This window comes from Lepidothrix coronata, unplaced genomic scaffold (assembly GCF_001604755.1).
Source record: "Lepidothrix coronata isolate B3197 unplaced genomic scaffold, Lepidothrix_coronata-1.0 Scaffold160, whole genome shotgun sequence".
Classification (NCBI taxonomy): Eukaryota; Metazoa; Chordata; class Aves; order Passeriformes; family Pipridae; genus Lepidothrix; species Lepidothrix coronata.
The window spans coordinates 1,772,699-1,786,063 of record NW_016690340.1 but is presented as its reverse complement, the minus strand read 5'-3'; the positions used below and the strand labels follow the sequence as shown (position 1 = coordinate 1,786,063).

Genomic DNA, 13,365 nt, shown 5'->3' with positions numbered 1-13,365 from the left:
TTTTTTTTTTTTTATTTTTCTTTTTAAATTACATTTTTGTATCCCATTCCAAAACATGAGACACAGCCTGGAAGCACAGCTTCAAACAGAAAAAAATAGCAAAAACTGAGGGAGAAATTAATTTTTAAAAAAAAACCTGAGTACAGTCTAAACATCTGGTTCAGGGTTTTTTTAACCCTTTTGTTGTCCCTACTGAATGAGCAACACTGGGATTTTTTTCTCTGCTGGTTAAGGATGAAAATCAAAAGTTCTTGATGAATTTTCCAAAGAGAAAATTTTGGGTCAAGCAAAACATTTGAGAAATTTCCCCACTTTTCAGTTGGATTCCAGTTCCTTTATGGGTCCTGTAGGGAATTAAAATACAGGTGAAATTAGCAAGTGGTTTGGAAAGGATTGGAATTTCCTGCTCTGCACAAGGAGATATTTTTATGTATGGGGTTGTTTCGTAATAATAGAGGAAAAAATGAAGATATCATCTTGTTTCAGCCTTTCAGCTGCGTTTCTGGAATTAGGAAAACACCCCAGGGAATGGTCAGGGATGTTCAGGGATCCAGTCCCTCCTCAGGGGGGGCTGTGCCAGTGTCTGGCTGATTCCTTGGCACCCCCTGGGTGCCCGAGGGGGTTTGGGTTTGGGCTCAGGTCTCACCAACCTCCTCCCTCCCCTCCCACCCATCCTGGTGGCAAAGCTGTTTTGAATCCAAGATGAATCAACTCCTTTCTCCCAACTGCTTCATCTCCCAGAAATGCCATATATTTATTTAAGCAACGTTGTTTTCTCGACTCAGAGGCTTCCAAGGAAGCGGATTTCCCTGATTTTGGGAAGGGTTTTGTGGCTGAGGCCTGTAGGGCTTGGCTGCAGCAGGTTTTAGGCACTTTTAGCTCATTTTATGGGCTTTTTTTGGGGGTAAAAAATGGGTGGATGCTCTGCCCTGGGAGGTGCAACTTGCAGCTGGCCTTGAGCAAGTTCTCCTCGACTGGTTGTCAGGGAAGGATGGGGAGATGTATCCCAGTTTTCCACCCTGATGGAGAGAGGGAGACATCCCATCCCTGCCTGGGAGATGCCTGAGGAGCAGCACAAACCCACTTCTTCTGCTCAGTTCTGGCTTGTCAGGTTGGAAATCACAGCGACCTGAAGGTCTCTGAGTGGACCAGTTTGAATGGTTGGGATGGAAAAAATGCTGCTGGAGCCCAGGAAGTGTGTGGAGGGAATGGCAGGGAGAGGAGGGAAAGGAGGTGCTTTTTGGGAAGAGCCTCTCCCAGCTGCCTGTTCACGGCACCTCTGCCTGGAATTTCTCCGTGGGTTTGGCTCAGTGTGTAAAAAAAATCCCCCTGGAAAACCTTTCCCTAAATGCTCCTGGTTAAAGTTTAGGAGGAAAAGCCTTTGTACAGCAGGGGTGTGATGTGCCCTGTGTTCTGCCTCCGTGTCCTGTGGGAATTCAGGCTGGAAAATCAGCTGGGGAGACCAGTGCCAGTTTTTGGGGCTAGTTTTTGTGAGGATAGAGCTCTCCTGTGCGGAATTATTTCTCATCTGCTTGTTCTTCACTTCCATGCATCTTCTCTCTCTCTCTGTCTCTCTCCATCCCTTAACTCTCTCCCACTGAAGTGGGACTCAGTGGGACTCTCCAAGTGGTAACTCTGGACTCTCATTGATGGATTTTTTGCAACTTTTTGTGTGCTGAGGGCAAAAATCTCAATTGAAATCCTGTCTCGTTGACACAAGTGAACAGAAACCCAAACCTGTGGTGTTGCCAGCATTTGATGCTGTCCATGAATTATAAAGGGAGGGAAGTCTGGGCTTTGATTTCCCTGTCTCTGAGGCTGGACAGACATGGAAAATGACCTTGGGCACGCTGGAAGGAAGATCTTGGAGATTCCAGTGGTTTGTCTCAGAGTTTAGGAGATGGGAGAGGTTGTTACACCGGTCTCTTGTCTCTCCAGCACGGAATGAGAGCACAACATGTGTGAAAAGATAAATAATGGAAGTGTCCAAGGCCAGGTTGGACAGGGCTTGGAGCAACCTGGGCTAGTGGCAGGTGTCCCTGCCTGTGGCAGGGGGGTGGAAGAAGATGATCTTTAAGGTTTGTCTCAGACATGAGAATAAAATGACCTTAAAGGTCCCTTCCAAGCCAGAGCAGGCTGTGATTCTGAGGCAGCTCAGGTCAGACCTCTGGGAAGTTGCTCCAAGCAGGGAGGCTAAACCAGGGATGGAAAGGGTGAGCAAGGCTTGGTTTGGGTTGAGTGAAGCACAGGAGCAAGAATCAGGGCTCACAGGGACCACTCTACCTCTCACCTCACCTGAGGCTCCAGCAGGTCCCTGCTCTCACCCACAACCTGTTTCCCTTCCTCAAAAATGTGCCCATGAGCAGAGGTGCTCCTGCCACACGTTCTCCCTGTGCCAGCCAGGAGGGTGAGCAGGGCTGCACCAGCAGCTGCAGCTCTGGAAAACACTGCCAGCCCTGTGCCCAGAGCCAAGGCAGGGTCTGCAGCCCACTGACAGCTCTCTGACAGCACTTGGGGCTGCTGGGAAACACAGACAGGGTTTCTGTGCAGAGACAGAGATCAAAAAAAAAACCAGCTTAAGGAGCTCTCAGATGGGGATGAAGTTCCCTCCCAGCAAGGGGCCCTGGCCAAGCTGCCCCTGGGGGTTACAGCTCAGGCAGCTCAACCCCCAGTGCCCTCCTCAGGCTCCACATTCCCTTGGAGAGTGGAAACACTGAGGTTTGGCTGATATGGCTCCAGGTTTGGCTGACATGGCTCTGGACAAGGACGTTTCCAAAGAGCTGGTGAGAGCTGAGGAGCTGATAAATCATCAGGTTGCCGAAGGGGAAGAAACCCATCCTTTAAATGTGTGGCTCAGGTTATCAGCAAGGCTTGGGGAGTCCTCCCTCCTGTCAGCACGTCCATGCTCTGCTGCCAGAGGGGTTCAGGGGAGCCCCAGCTTTCCAAAGCAATTCCTTGCTTACCAGAATGATGAATTTGCCCTGGATGATGATGGGGGAAGGAGTAGCTGCCAGGTCTGAAAATCTTGGAAGATGCTGATCCTGAGGGACTGTTCCACGTTTGGATTGAAAGAACATGGTGGCAATCACAGTTCTGCTCGTGTTAATCCATGGGGAAGGTCTGGATGGGGCTGTGTAGCTCATTGACTGGAAGGGAAGGAGGAGACAAGGATGCCCACAGGGCAAGGAGGGAAGAGCCAGAACTCAGGGGTCTCCAGTGGGAAGGATGTGGACACCTTCACCTTCTAGCAGCCAGTCCCAAGCTGCCCCAGGTGCTTGAGCCACATCACAGGGCTCAGCAGCCTTGTTTCTGAGGTGGTCCCACCATGGGCCCACTCAGGGACTGCACATCTCCTGGACAAAGCCCTCCTTGTCACTGGAAGTGCCTCCCTCATGTCCCACTCCCCAGCCAGGCCGCCTGCACAGCTGGAAGGGGCACAGCCACCTTCAGGATGGAGCTGCAGATGCAAATCCTCCATCAGCTTCCCTCCTTCAGCGCTGCCAGCTCCCATTTGTTGCTGTTTCTCCTGTGGTAAAACCAAAATTTAGGTGTAGGAAAGGGTGGCGGAGGTGGAGTTGTGGTTTATCGCTGCTTTGGGTACCAGCCACACGTCTGGAGCTGCAGCATCACTGGAGACTGTCAGGAGCAGGGCAGCAGGCTGGGAAATGGGTTCAGAGCATCCCAACTGGCTGCTTTTGGCAGAACTCCTTGTAGGATTTCGGTGCAGTGCTGGCAACCCCCTCGTTTAACCACTGGAGCCACTGTGGTGTCTCAGCCCCGCTCCTGGACAGGAGCCGAGATCCAGGAGCTGCATTTCAGCACACAAAAAGTTCCCCCATGTCTCAGTCTGGGTGTTTGAAGGGCTGGCAGAGGGGAGGGCGGGGTGGGGGGAGGAATCCTGAGCCACCCTCACGGCGAGTGTTTCCCTCCCCAGCGCCTGGTGAGGATGAACATGCCCATCTCCCCCGAGGACCTGACCGTGCACTTCACATCCACGCTGATGGCCCTGATCAGGACTGCCCTGGAGATCAAACTGGCCTCAGGTGAGGAGAAGGGGATGTCTGAGGGGATGGCACAGTCATCTGGAGGGCACAGCAAAGGCAACAAGGGCAGTTCAGCTCCTTGGCACCCTCTGTGCCGTGCCATGGTCACACAGGGATCAGGGAAGCTGGAGCCACATCTGGGCTTGGACTTCATTATGGTACAGCAGATTTCTTGTACACAGGAAAAAACCCAACCAAACCCAGTGCCCTGTGTAGCCTCTTCCAGAGCTTTTCCATGGCTTTGTCAGCCTCCAGCCTGTGCTTTCAGGATGAGAGCAATTTTTATCATCTGAGCTCTGGAAAACCAGGAGAAGACAATTCCAGTTTGCTGAGAGCACACGTGGCTCAACCCCAACTCATCTGCTGGCTTGGTGTCCTCTCAAAACCACAGGAATTCTGCTCCAGGTGGAAATCCTCTTTTCCTATTGCCAGCACCCGAAGGCAAGGGAGCTTTGGGGCAGGGACAAGAGGGATCCTGAGCATCCCTCTGCCTTTGGAGTGGCTCCATCCCTGGAGATGAGACGTGGAGAACTTTGGCCATCCCAGTGGAGAGCTCTCAAAGGAGACAAATCCTTGTGTGTGCTCATTGCTGTTCAACAGAAATGAGAATTTCCACACCCCTTAACTGTTCCAGCATGGGGGAAAACCAGCCCTTCCTTCCCAGTTGCTCTCTGCTGGCAGCCAGGCACTGACTCCAAGTGCCCTGAACCACATTCTGCCTTGAGATAAAATTATTTAAGTGTTTAATCAGGCGTTTACTTGACTTCCCAATTAAACTTTGTAATGTAATAAAACACACTGGCCTTTTCTCTGGGTCACTACAGCATTTAATCAGCCTGGCTGGGGTCACAATCAAGGCATGCCTGGCCCCAGCACTTTTATGCCTAATTTAAAAGTTAACAGGAGGTAACAACGCTCTCATGAGCACAGGGCAAGGCAGGGTTGGGGTTTGTGCTTTCCTAAGCAGTTTTAGGCCAGCACTGCAACCTCCCTGTGTTAATCACCCCCCTCACGTGTTGCTGAAACTCGGATGCTTTGGGTTGGCACTGCTGGAAGGAGACAAACTCTGGAGGTCACTGGGGCTCCCTAAGGGAGTGAAACCTGGGGAGTGATGCTGAGCATCAGACACCCGTTTCTAAGGATGCCTTTAGGATTTCCTGGGACTTTAAAGGCCAGCACCTTATTTCAGGGATAATGTCTAGATGAGGATGCTGAGAGTTTGTGTTATTTTCAGCTTCCAGTTACCTGGTAACTCAATGGTAACTCAAACAGCCTTTTTAACTGGAAAAGGCTCCCCCTTCCCCCCCCCCTCTTTTTTTGGCTCTACCCTGGAAGGAACCAGAGAAGAGAGCTCAGCTGATAGCATTGGATTCTTTCTCTGCTTTCTCTCTGCTGTGGGGTGCGAGGTTTTGACCTGTTGTGTTGTTATGAGCTCGTTTGAATGGGTTTCATGTGCTACATTTAATTGAGTCTTTAGTAGGACTAACAGGCCCTTAATAAAGCCTCCCTAATGAGCTGCTGTGTGGGAGTTCAAACCACCGTGTAACAGAGTACCCAGAGCCTCCTCCCAGTACTTTTCTCTTAGAAAAATAATCTCTGTCATTCAGATGAACTAGTTAATTGGCTCCTGTGCAGAGCATTCAGCTGGGAGCTGCCCTGTTGGCTCACACAGCCTTTAATCACTTCCCACTGCTGCATTAAGGCCTCGCTGTGCCCCTTTGAACAGCTCAGCTCTGTTTTACCTTGAGATGGAGCTGCTGGTACAGAACAACCTGCAGTGTCTCACTGCCAAAGATTTTGGGAAGAGCTGGTGGCAGAGGGGGTTTATCACCCCTCATGGCATTGCTCAGTGGAAGGTGTCCCTGCCCACTGGAGGGAACTGGAGGATCTTTAAGGTGCTTTCTGACCCAAATCATTCCATGATTCACGTCCAACACCTCCTTTGCATCCCACCTGGGAGGTGCTGCTGCTTCCTGGGGGTGCTTCCCAGTGCCCTAAAGCAGGAGGCACCTGCAGTCAGGTGGAGCAAGTCTGAGCTTAAGTTTAAGGCCCAGGTAAGAGCAGAGGGTCAGCAGGTTGAGGTGATGATGGTCCTGCTGGATTCACACACTGTTTTCATGGAGGGAGCCACCAGTTCCCTTCTCCACATCTGCTGCAGCTCTGCTGGCTCCCCCTTCTCAAGGAATGGGAGGATGAGGATGCAAATGCTGGGATGTGCTGCCAGGACAAGGGTTTTCACTCTCCTTCCTGTGCCTCTCCCCTCCCTCTCTGCAGGTGGAGTTAAACAGCACCAGTGTGATGCTGAGCTGAGAAAGGAGATCTCCCTGGTTTGGCCCAACCTGTCCCAGAAGACTCTGGATTTGCTGGTGCCTCCTCACAAACGTAAGTGGTTCAGCAGCAAGCACTGGATCCAGCCCAGCCACTCAAGAAGCCCAGGAAAGGTTTCCCCCTCCTTGCCTGAGCTGTCCCAAGCCCCATCTGGGCACACAGTCATGTGGAATCAGCTTCTTGGCATCCTCTGTGCTGCCATGCCACGGGCACACAGGGACCAGGGATGCTGAGATCACGTCTAGGCGTGGACTTCACGATGCTACAGGAAATTTTCTGTACACAGGGGAAAAGAACCCCAAAACGGTGGCAAGAAGGCCAAGAGTGTGGCCTTTTCCGGGGCTTTTCCATGGTTTTGTCAGCCTCCAGCCTGTGCCTTGCGGGGTGGGAGAGCAGTTTCTCCCATCTGAGCTCCTGAAAACCAGGAGAAGAAAACTGCAGTTTGCTGAGAACTCGGAGAATCAGAAGTGAGGTCTTTTGGGGACTAAAGGCCCTTGGGTTGATGATGCCCTGGGAGAATGTGCTGAGAAAATGGAAAGTTTGCCCAGCCAAGGCTTCTGGGTTCCTGATTAATGAGGAGCAGTGCAGAGCAATAAGGGCACTGTTAATTAAGAGAAATGAGGTTGTGAGGAGGTGCCAGTCAGTGGGCAGTGACTGCTTAAGTCTTTCCCTGCCCCCTGTGTCTGCTGCCCCAACTCCCTGCTCCATGGTGAGTGCTCCAGTGCTGTGTTGGGAAGGGCTGGTTCTGGCTCTCTGAGGGCGGAAAAAGACATCTGGAAAAATGAAATGCTCTTTAAATGTTTATTTAGCCCCTTATGCCCAGGTTGACTGTAATTCAAACAAAGAGGAATGAGGCTTTTTTTCCTTGATAACAAGCTGGCTGTGGATCTGGCATGAATTTAGCAGTTCTCTCAGCAGTGCTTACAATGCCACAGAGGTTTCCTGCCTGGTTTTTGCTGCGTGATCTCTGTGTTTGATCTCAGATGGGAGAGGCAGCAACAGGCAAAGAGCTGAAGAAGTCTGTTGTAACCTTTTCCTCATCATTTTTTTCTTTCTCCTACTTTTCTGTGTCTGTTTTGCCTCCTTATTCTGATGTTTCTTCTCCCCTCTCCTTGTTTTTTGTACCCGTTTGCTGTTATTTTTTGTGCTTTTTGACTCACCCTGCGCTTCTCATCCTTGGAATGTTTTCATGTTTCAATGTCTCACCCTCCTCTGGCAGCTGATGAAATGACTGTGGGGAAGGTCTACGCAGCACTGATGATATTTGACTTCTACAAGCAGAATAAGAACAGCAGGGAACAAGTCCAACCCCCCGGAGGCCTCTGCCAGGTACCCACCAAAAAGGTGTTTTACTCCATCCTCCCTCTTGGGCAGCCCCTTTTCCAGCATTGAGCAGCTCTCACCAGCAAGTTTCATCCAGAAACTCTGCATTCTTCTCCAGGCAGGGTTGGAAAATGCTGTCTCAAAAATCAAACCCCCTCCTGAAAGTCTCTCTGAAAAACCATTTAAAAAAAATTGTTACAGTCGCCTTTTCCGGGAGATCCAGAAAGACTTTTTCCAAAAAATGTCAGCTGATGTTTGACAGTCTAAATCCTATTTTCAGAAGTGGCCCAGGGACTGGGGAACACCAGAAGATTTCTTTGTGGGCATCAAAAAATTAGTGAAAGCTGAGGGTAGTTTGGCTGTAAAATGTTGTGAGTTGCTTTTGAAAATGGGAATTATTGAAAATCGTTTGGGCTCTAATGGGAATTATTCAAAAACATTTTGGCTCTAATAGATTTTAAGTTTTTTTGCAATTTCTTGGAAGTATTTCTTGAAAGTATTTCCACCCTGAGTTTAGCTCAGTTGGTTAAAACTTGGTGCTGGTCATGCCAAGATCATGGACCATTTATTTAAGAGTTGGACTCGATTATCCTTGGGGATCCCTTCCAACTCTGAATATTCTGTGATATTTCCAAACAAATGGCTTGGGATTGAAACCCCAGTGGTTTCCAGTAGGACAAATAGCTGTTGTTTTTAGGGTGATCATCCAGCTGAGCTCCAGCAGGGCACGGAGATCTGTCCTGCTCGTGGGTGGCTGCAGCAGAGCCCGTGTCACAACCTGAGGGAAATCCCATCCCTGAGGGAAATCCCAGTCTGGGAGAACACTTAGAGGGATGGGGGATTGCAGCATGACTTGCCTTATACAAAGCTGAGGGCAGCAGGTCCTTCAGAGCCTCTCCCAGCTGTGAGAGAGGGCTGGGCTGGGCTTTGTGCTGGGCTCATCTCCCAGCGTGGCAAAGTGGACTTTTGTTAAAAGCCCTTCAGCCCATGCCAGCTGTGTCTCTGACACCCTTCCCTTGTGCTTGGCAGCCTGGCCCAGTGTCCCTGTTCCACCCCTTGAAGGCCACCCTGGAGCAGACCCAGCCCACAGCGTTCAACAACGCCAAGGCCTTCCTGCGCCAGAAGAGCTCGGCCTCCCTCAACAACGGGGGTGCTCTGTGAGTATCCCCTGACCCCTCACAAAGCCCTCACTGGGTGTGTCCATCAACCCCAGTTCCATGGCTCTGGAAGTGGGAACACCAAGACCAGCAGTCCTGTCAAACCGTGGCCGGGACGATTCCCGTTGGTGGCTTCCAAAATGCCTCCGTCTGTCTCTGCTTCCCGCTGCTGCCTGGGGTGGGACACTGGGGTCTCCAGACCTTTGTGTTTCCTCAGTGGTCTCCCTTGAATCTTCATGGCAGAGCTTTCCATTGTGGGTGGTTGTGCGTGGGAGTTTCCTCGTGGGAATTTGGGATCGTTGCAAAACAACCAAACAAACCCCAATCCACCAAGGAGTTCCTGGGAGTCCAGGGGGTCCTTGGGAACAAGGTCATCCCTGGAGCTCAGGGCACTTGGTAACAGCAAGAGCTTCTTTAGACTTGCCACGGCAGAATGTGTCTCTTTGGGCAAAATAATCCCTCCCCAGAGAGCTTTCCAAGCAGTTCTAGGAGCAGTGATCCCTAAGGAATTCTCCATTTCCTGCTCTCCAGGTGACTTTCCTCTGGGTCACACAACTGCTGTGGATTTTTAGGGATAGACATCCCAAACAACCCTGATGGGGGCATTTTGGAAGCCACCAGTGGCTCAGCAGTGAAACCCGTGGGTGCCACTGGACTTTGAGTGAATGTCCTTTAGTTTTGGTGTTTGACCACTGTCCAGCTGTCCTGCTCACAGAATTGGCCTGAGCTCCAGAATTCTTTGTTCTTCTTCATCGGGAATTAAGTGACAGAAATTGCTTTTCTCAGTTACTGAAAAAAAAAATAAAAGATTATGGCTGTTGTGATTTCCTTGTTCTTGTGGGATCTTCAGGCTCTGTAGGATGTGATCCTGGAAAAACCCAGGGGACCCGATAGTTTCACCAGCAGCTCTGGTTTTCCAAGTTTGCCACACTGCGAGTTCAGCAAAATCATCTTTGTGAAGGAGTGACTGTTTTTCCTTCCCTCTTTTCCTTCTGGCAGCCCAGCCCCAGAGGGGGGGATCAAAGAGTCCAGCTCCTGGGGGACCCAGCGCACCCAGGACGTGTTTTATGAAACCAGGACCCCGGCTTTTGAGCGAGGCCACTCCGAGGAGATCCCCATCGAACGGGTGAGCACGTGGGGGGCAGGTGGGAGGGCAGGGCATGGTGAGGGGCAGGAGATTCCACAACTGTGGCAGGACTTTAGAAATCGTAGCAAATGTTCAGGAAACCAGGTGAAGAGAGGGTGACACGCATGAAATGGTCGAGCTGCCCCGGGAGGCAAGTGTTGCTCTTACAACCCCAAATTTGCTTATGGGGGAAGACCAAATCCCAACAGCTTCCACAGCCTGATAGCTGTGATGGGGACACCCTTTCCATGGAATTCTGTCTTGCTGCAATAGGCTACCTAAGGTTATCCCTTCCCATTATCTCAGCCCCAGTGCCATCAGTGTCCCAGCTCAGGTGAGGGGTTTCACAGGTCACACCTGAGGCTCGTGGCTGGTGGAAGAGCCCGGCCCAGTGCTGTCCTTGCTGCAGAAAGCCCAGCAGACAGAGAGTAACCTTCTCCACAGCTCTTCATTTACTCTCTGTCCCATCCCACCATCTCCTCACGACGACATCCAGCCTAGCAAAGCATGCTCAGGTGACGGCTTCAAAGCTCAGGTGATGGCTTCAAAGCTGATGTTCATGTTCTTGCTACTGAAAACATGTCATGTTTCCATCAGGTGGTAGAAATGAGGGAAATCAGCCCCACAGTTGCCAATGGAGAGCCCCAGCCAGGCCTGGAGAGCCAGGGCCGGGCGGCCTCCATGCCACGCCTGGCTGCCGAAACCAAGGTGAGCGGGGGAGTCCTCACTGCTGGAGGGGGCCAGGAACTCAGGGGCCACTCTCTCTGCTTGTTGTGTTGCTCGTGGATGTTTGTTTTAGGAGATGTTTGCTGATCTGGAGACAGGAGACCTTTATTCCAGCAGGTGTTGGTGTGTAGTCCCAGCGCTGTCCCCGGTTTTACTCACCCCTGGTTGCAGCAAAAAGCAGCCCAGAGGGATCCATCTGGCTGGGGCTGAGGGCTGCCCACCCAAGGGTGTCCTCACTGACTGGGGGCAATGCCACTTGCCAGAGAAAGACATGTATTTCCCATTGCCAGCTGTGGGTCATCATCAGACAGCCCAGCAGGACATGCTCACGTGCCTTGGCCTTGAAAAAATCAGGAGATGTGCTGTGACTGTCTTAGATGAATATAGGAGAGAACAGTAGGGAGCCTGTGCCTGGAATACTGCACTGGGACACTGAGCATCCTCCTGGATTTTCCTCTTCCCACCACACTCAGCATGTGCTGTACTGTTCTTGTCCAGTGAAATGCTGTCCAGGAGATCCCTTGGGCGGCTTTTCCTAAAGAAATCCCAGTTACTTCTCCAGCAATTTGTGGATACTGCTTAGTGTGTAGGATGTCAGAGACCATTTCTGGCCATTCCACATGTTCATTGCTGACTGTTTGTCCCAAGTACTCTCCAGCCACTGCCCTGCCTCCTGTGTGTCAGAACATCTCAGAACATCTCCCCACTCACGTCATGTCTCATTCCAAGGGCCTGATTCCTGATCAGGAGGGAGCAGCCTGGGTTTGGGGGCTGTTCCCATTGCTCTCCATGGGAAGCAGAACATGAAAGAGCTGCTGCACCTTAAAACTCAAAGCCTGTGCTCTGCACACACAGCACCAGGTCCAGCCCATGGAATCTTTGTGCTCCCAGCAGGGAGCCTGTGCCTGGAATGCTGCTTTGGGACACTGAGCATCCTCCTGGTTTTCCCTTTTCCCACCATACTCAGCTCATACTCAACTCAAACTGTGAGTTTGGCCAGTGAAATGGTGTTGAGGATTTCTCTTGGGTAGCTTTTCCTAAAGAAATCTCATCAGAGAGTTGGCTTTTACAGCAGCTTGTGTGTGTGTAGGATGTCAGAGACCATTTCTGGCCATTCCACATGTTCATTGCTGACTGCCCCAAATACTCTCCAGCCACTGTCCTGCCTCCTGTGTGTCAGAACATCTTGTGCCTCATTCCAAGGGCCTGATTCCTGATCAGGAGGGAGCAGCCTGGGTTTGGGGGTTGTTTCCATTGCTCTCTGTGGAGAGATATGGAAGAATGCAGCATGAAAGAGCTGCTGCACCCTAAAACTCAAAGCCTTGTGCTCTGCACACACGGCAGCAGCTCCAGCACATGGAATCTTTGTGCCAAGGGCTGGCACAGGCTGCCCCTCAGCAGCGAATTTCCCAGCTGGCTTCAGAAGGTGCAGCCTTTGGGTGAGCTGGGATTCGCTGCGTTATCAGGAGCACTCCCCAACATGCTTAATGAAAGCACCAGACCCCAAAGCAAACCCATCCTCCCTGCCTTCCCCCTTCCCAGGGCAAAGTTATCCTTTATCCTGCAGCACCAGTGGCATCTTCCCGTGCAGGGGGATGCGGTTGGCAGCAGCAAGGCCAGCAGCGCGAGCCTTTCCTTGGGAAACTCCTCTCCGTGGCAGTCAGGTTTTGCAGAAGGGAGTGTCCCTGGCAGAAGTGCGTGGTTTTGTGTCCCCCAGGGCGTCGCTGCCCCTCGTGGAAGTGCCTCATCTGGTTGTGAATCAGGCCGGGAATCCCCGAGCAGGTCTAACCTCATTTAATAGCACACGTGTAAATAACACTGGTCGTGGCTTTGGGTGAATAACTGACGTACTTTCTGTGTGTGTCTCCTCCCTCCCCCCTCCCTCTCACGTGCTGCTCTGCCCCTCCCCAAACTTTTGAGTTCTTTCTAACTCTCCTTTGCGACGCTTTCTGTTTCTGGCTGTCTCCCTTTCTGTTCGCCCGCTGTCCCTCTGTCTCTTTTACGTTCCACTTTTTTTTTAAAAAAAATATACCTTCCCCGTGTTTTCAACCTCCCCGTCTGCTGTCCTGCCCCCATCCCCTCCCTCCCTGGTCGTCATGGTGTCTGCTGCCCATCTGCCGCGATGTCTGACAATGGCTGTACTGTGGGGCTGCTTCCAATAATGTCTCTCATCTTGTCCGAATTGTTTGCAGAGGAGCAAAGCACGGTCGCCTGGGAGTTACCTGGCAGTATGTAGTTTGCACTAAGTTGTATATCCTCTTAAATTCACGCTAAGAAATTATTAACCTGCCTTTGAACCCTCTACTTCCCCCCCCCCCTTCTCATCTGGAGCCCAATGCAGCCGCTCCCTCTTCCCACTTTGCTGTTCCCTCGATCCACGGTTGTTGCACGTCGCACGTTCTGGTAGCTGGGGGGGGTGTTATTTGGTTGTTTTATTTATTTTATTTGTTTTGTTTATTTTATTTGTTTGTTCTGCTTCTTGTCTGATTCCATATGCCTCGTTGCACGGGAAATTAGGGAGTGAAACCAATGGGTTTGGTAACGAAGAAGCAATTAGTGACTCTCAGTGCAGCCTCCTGAGGTTTTTTGGGAGCCTGTGAGTGCCCTGTTACCCTAACGAGGGCATTGCCAGGATTTATGGAAAGGGGATTCATTGCTTTGC

General features: G+C 51.3%; 1 protein-coding gene across 16 annotated transcripts in view; it reads left to right on the top strand.

Annotated features, from left to right (window-relative positions):
- LOC108504370 (voltage-dependent N-type calcium channel subunit alpha-1B-like) overlaps nucleotides 1–10,843 on the top strand; it is a 301,566-nt gene extending 290,723 nt beyond the window's left edge. For all 16 annotated transcript variants that reach the window (XM_017829234.1, XM_017829229.1, XM_017829232.1 and 13 more), the window contains 6 exons: nucleotides 3,935–4,043; nucleotides 6,318–6,425; nucleotides 7,591–7,700; nucleotides 8,724–8,851; nucleotides 9,851–9,977; nucleotides 10,575–10,843. In XM_017829234.1, the coding sequence (XP_017684723.1) occupies nucleotides 3,935–4,043; nucleotides 6,318–6,425; nucleotides 7,591–7,700; nucleotides 8,724–8,851; nucleotides 9,851–9,977; nucleotides 10,575–10,790 (798 nt within the window). In that variant the 3' untranslated portion in view covers nucleotides 10,791–10,843. The remainder of the gene's footprint in view (nucleotides 1–3,934; nucleotides 4,044–6,317; nucleotides 6,426–7,590; nucleotides 7,701–8,723; nucleotides 8,852–9,850; nucleotides 9,978–10,574) is intronic.
- Nucleotides 10,844–13,365: the final 2,522 nt, after the last annotated feature.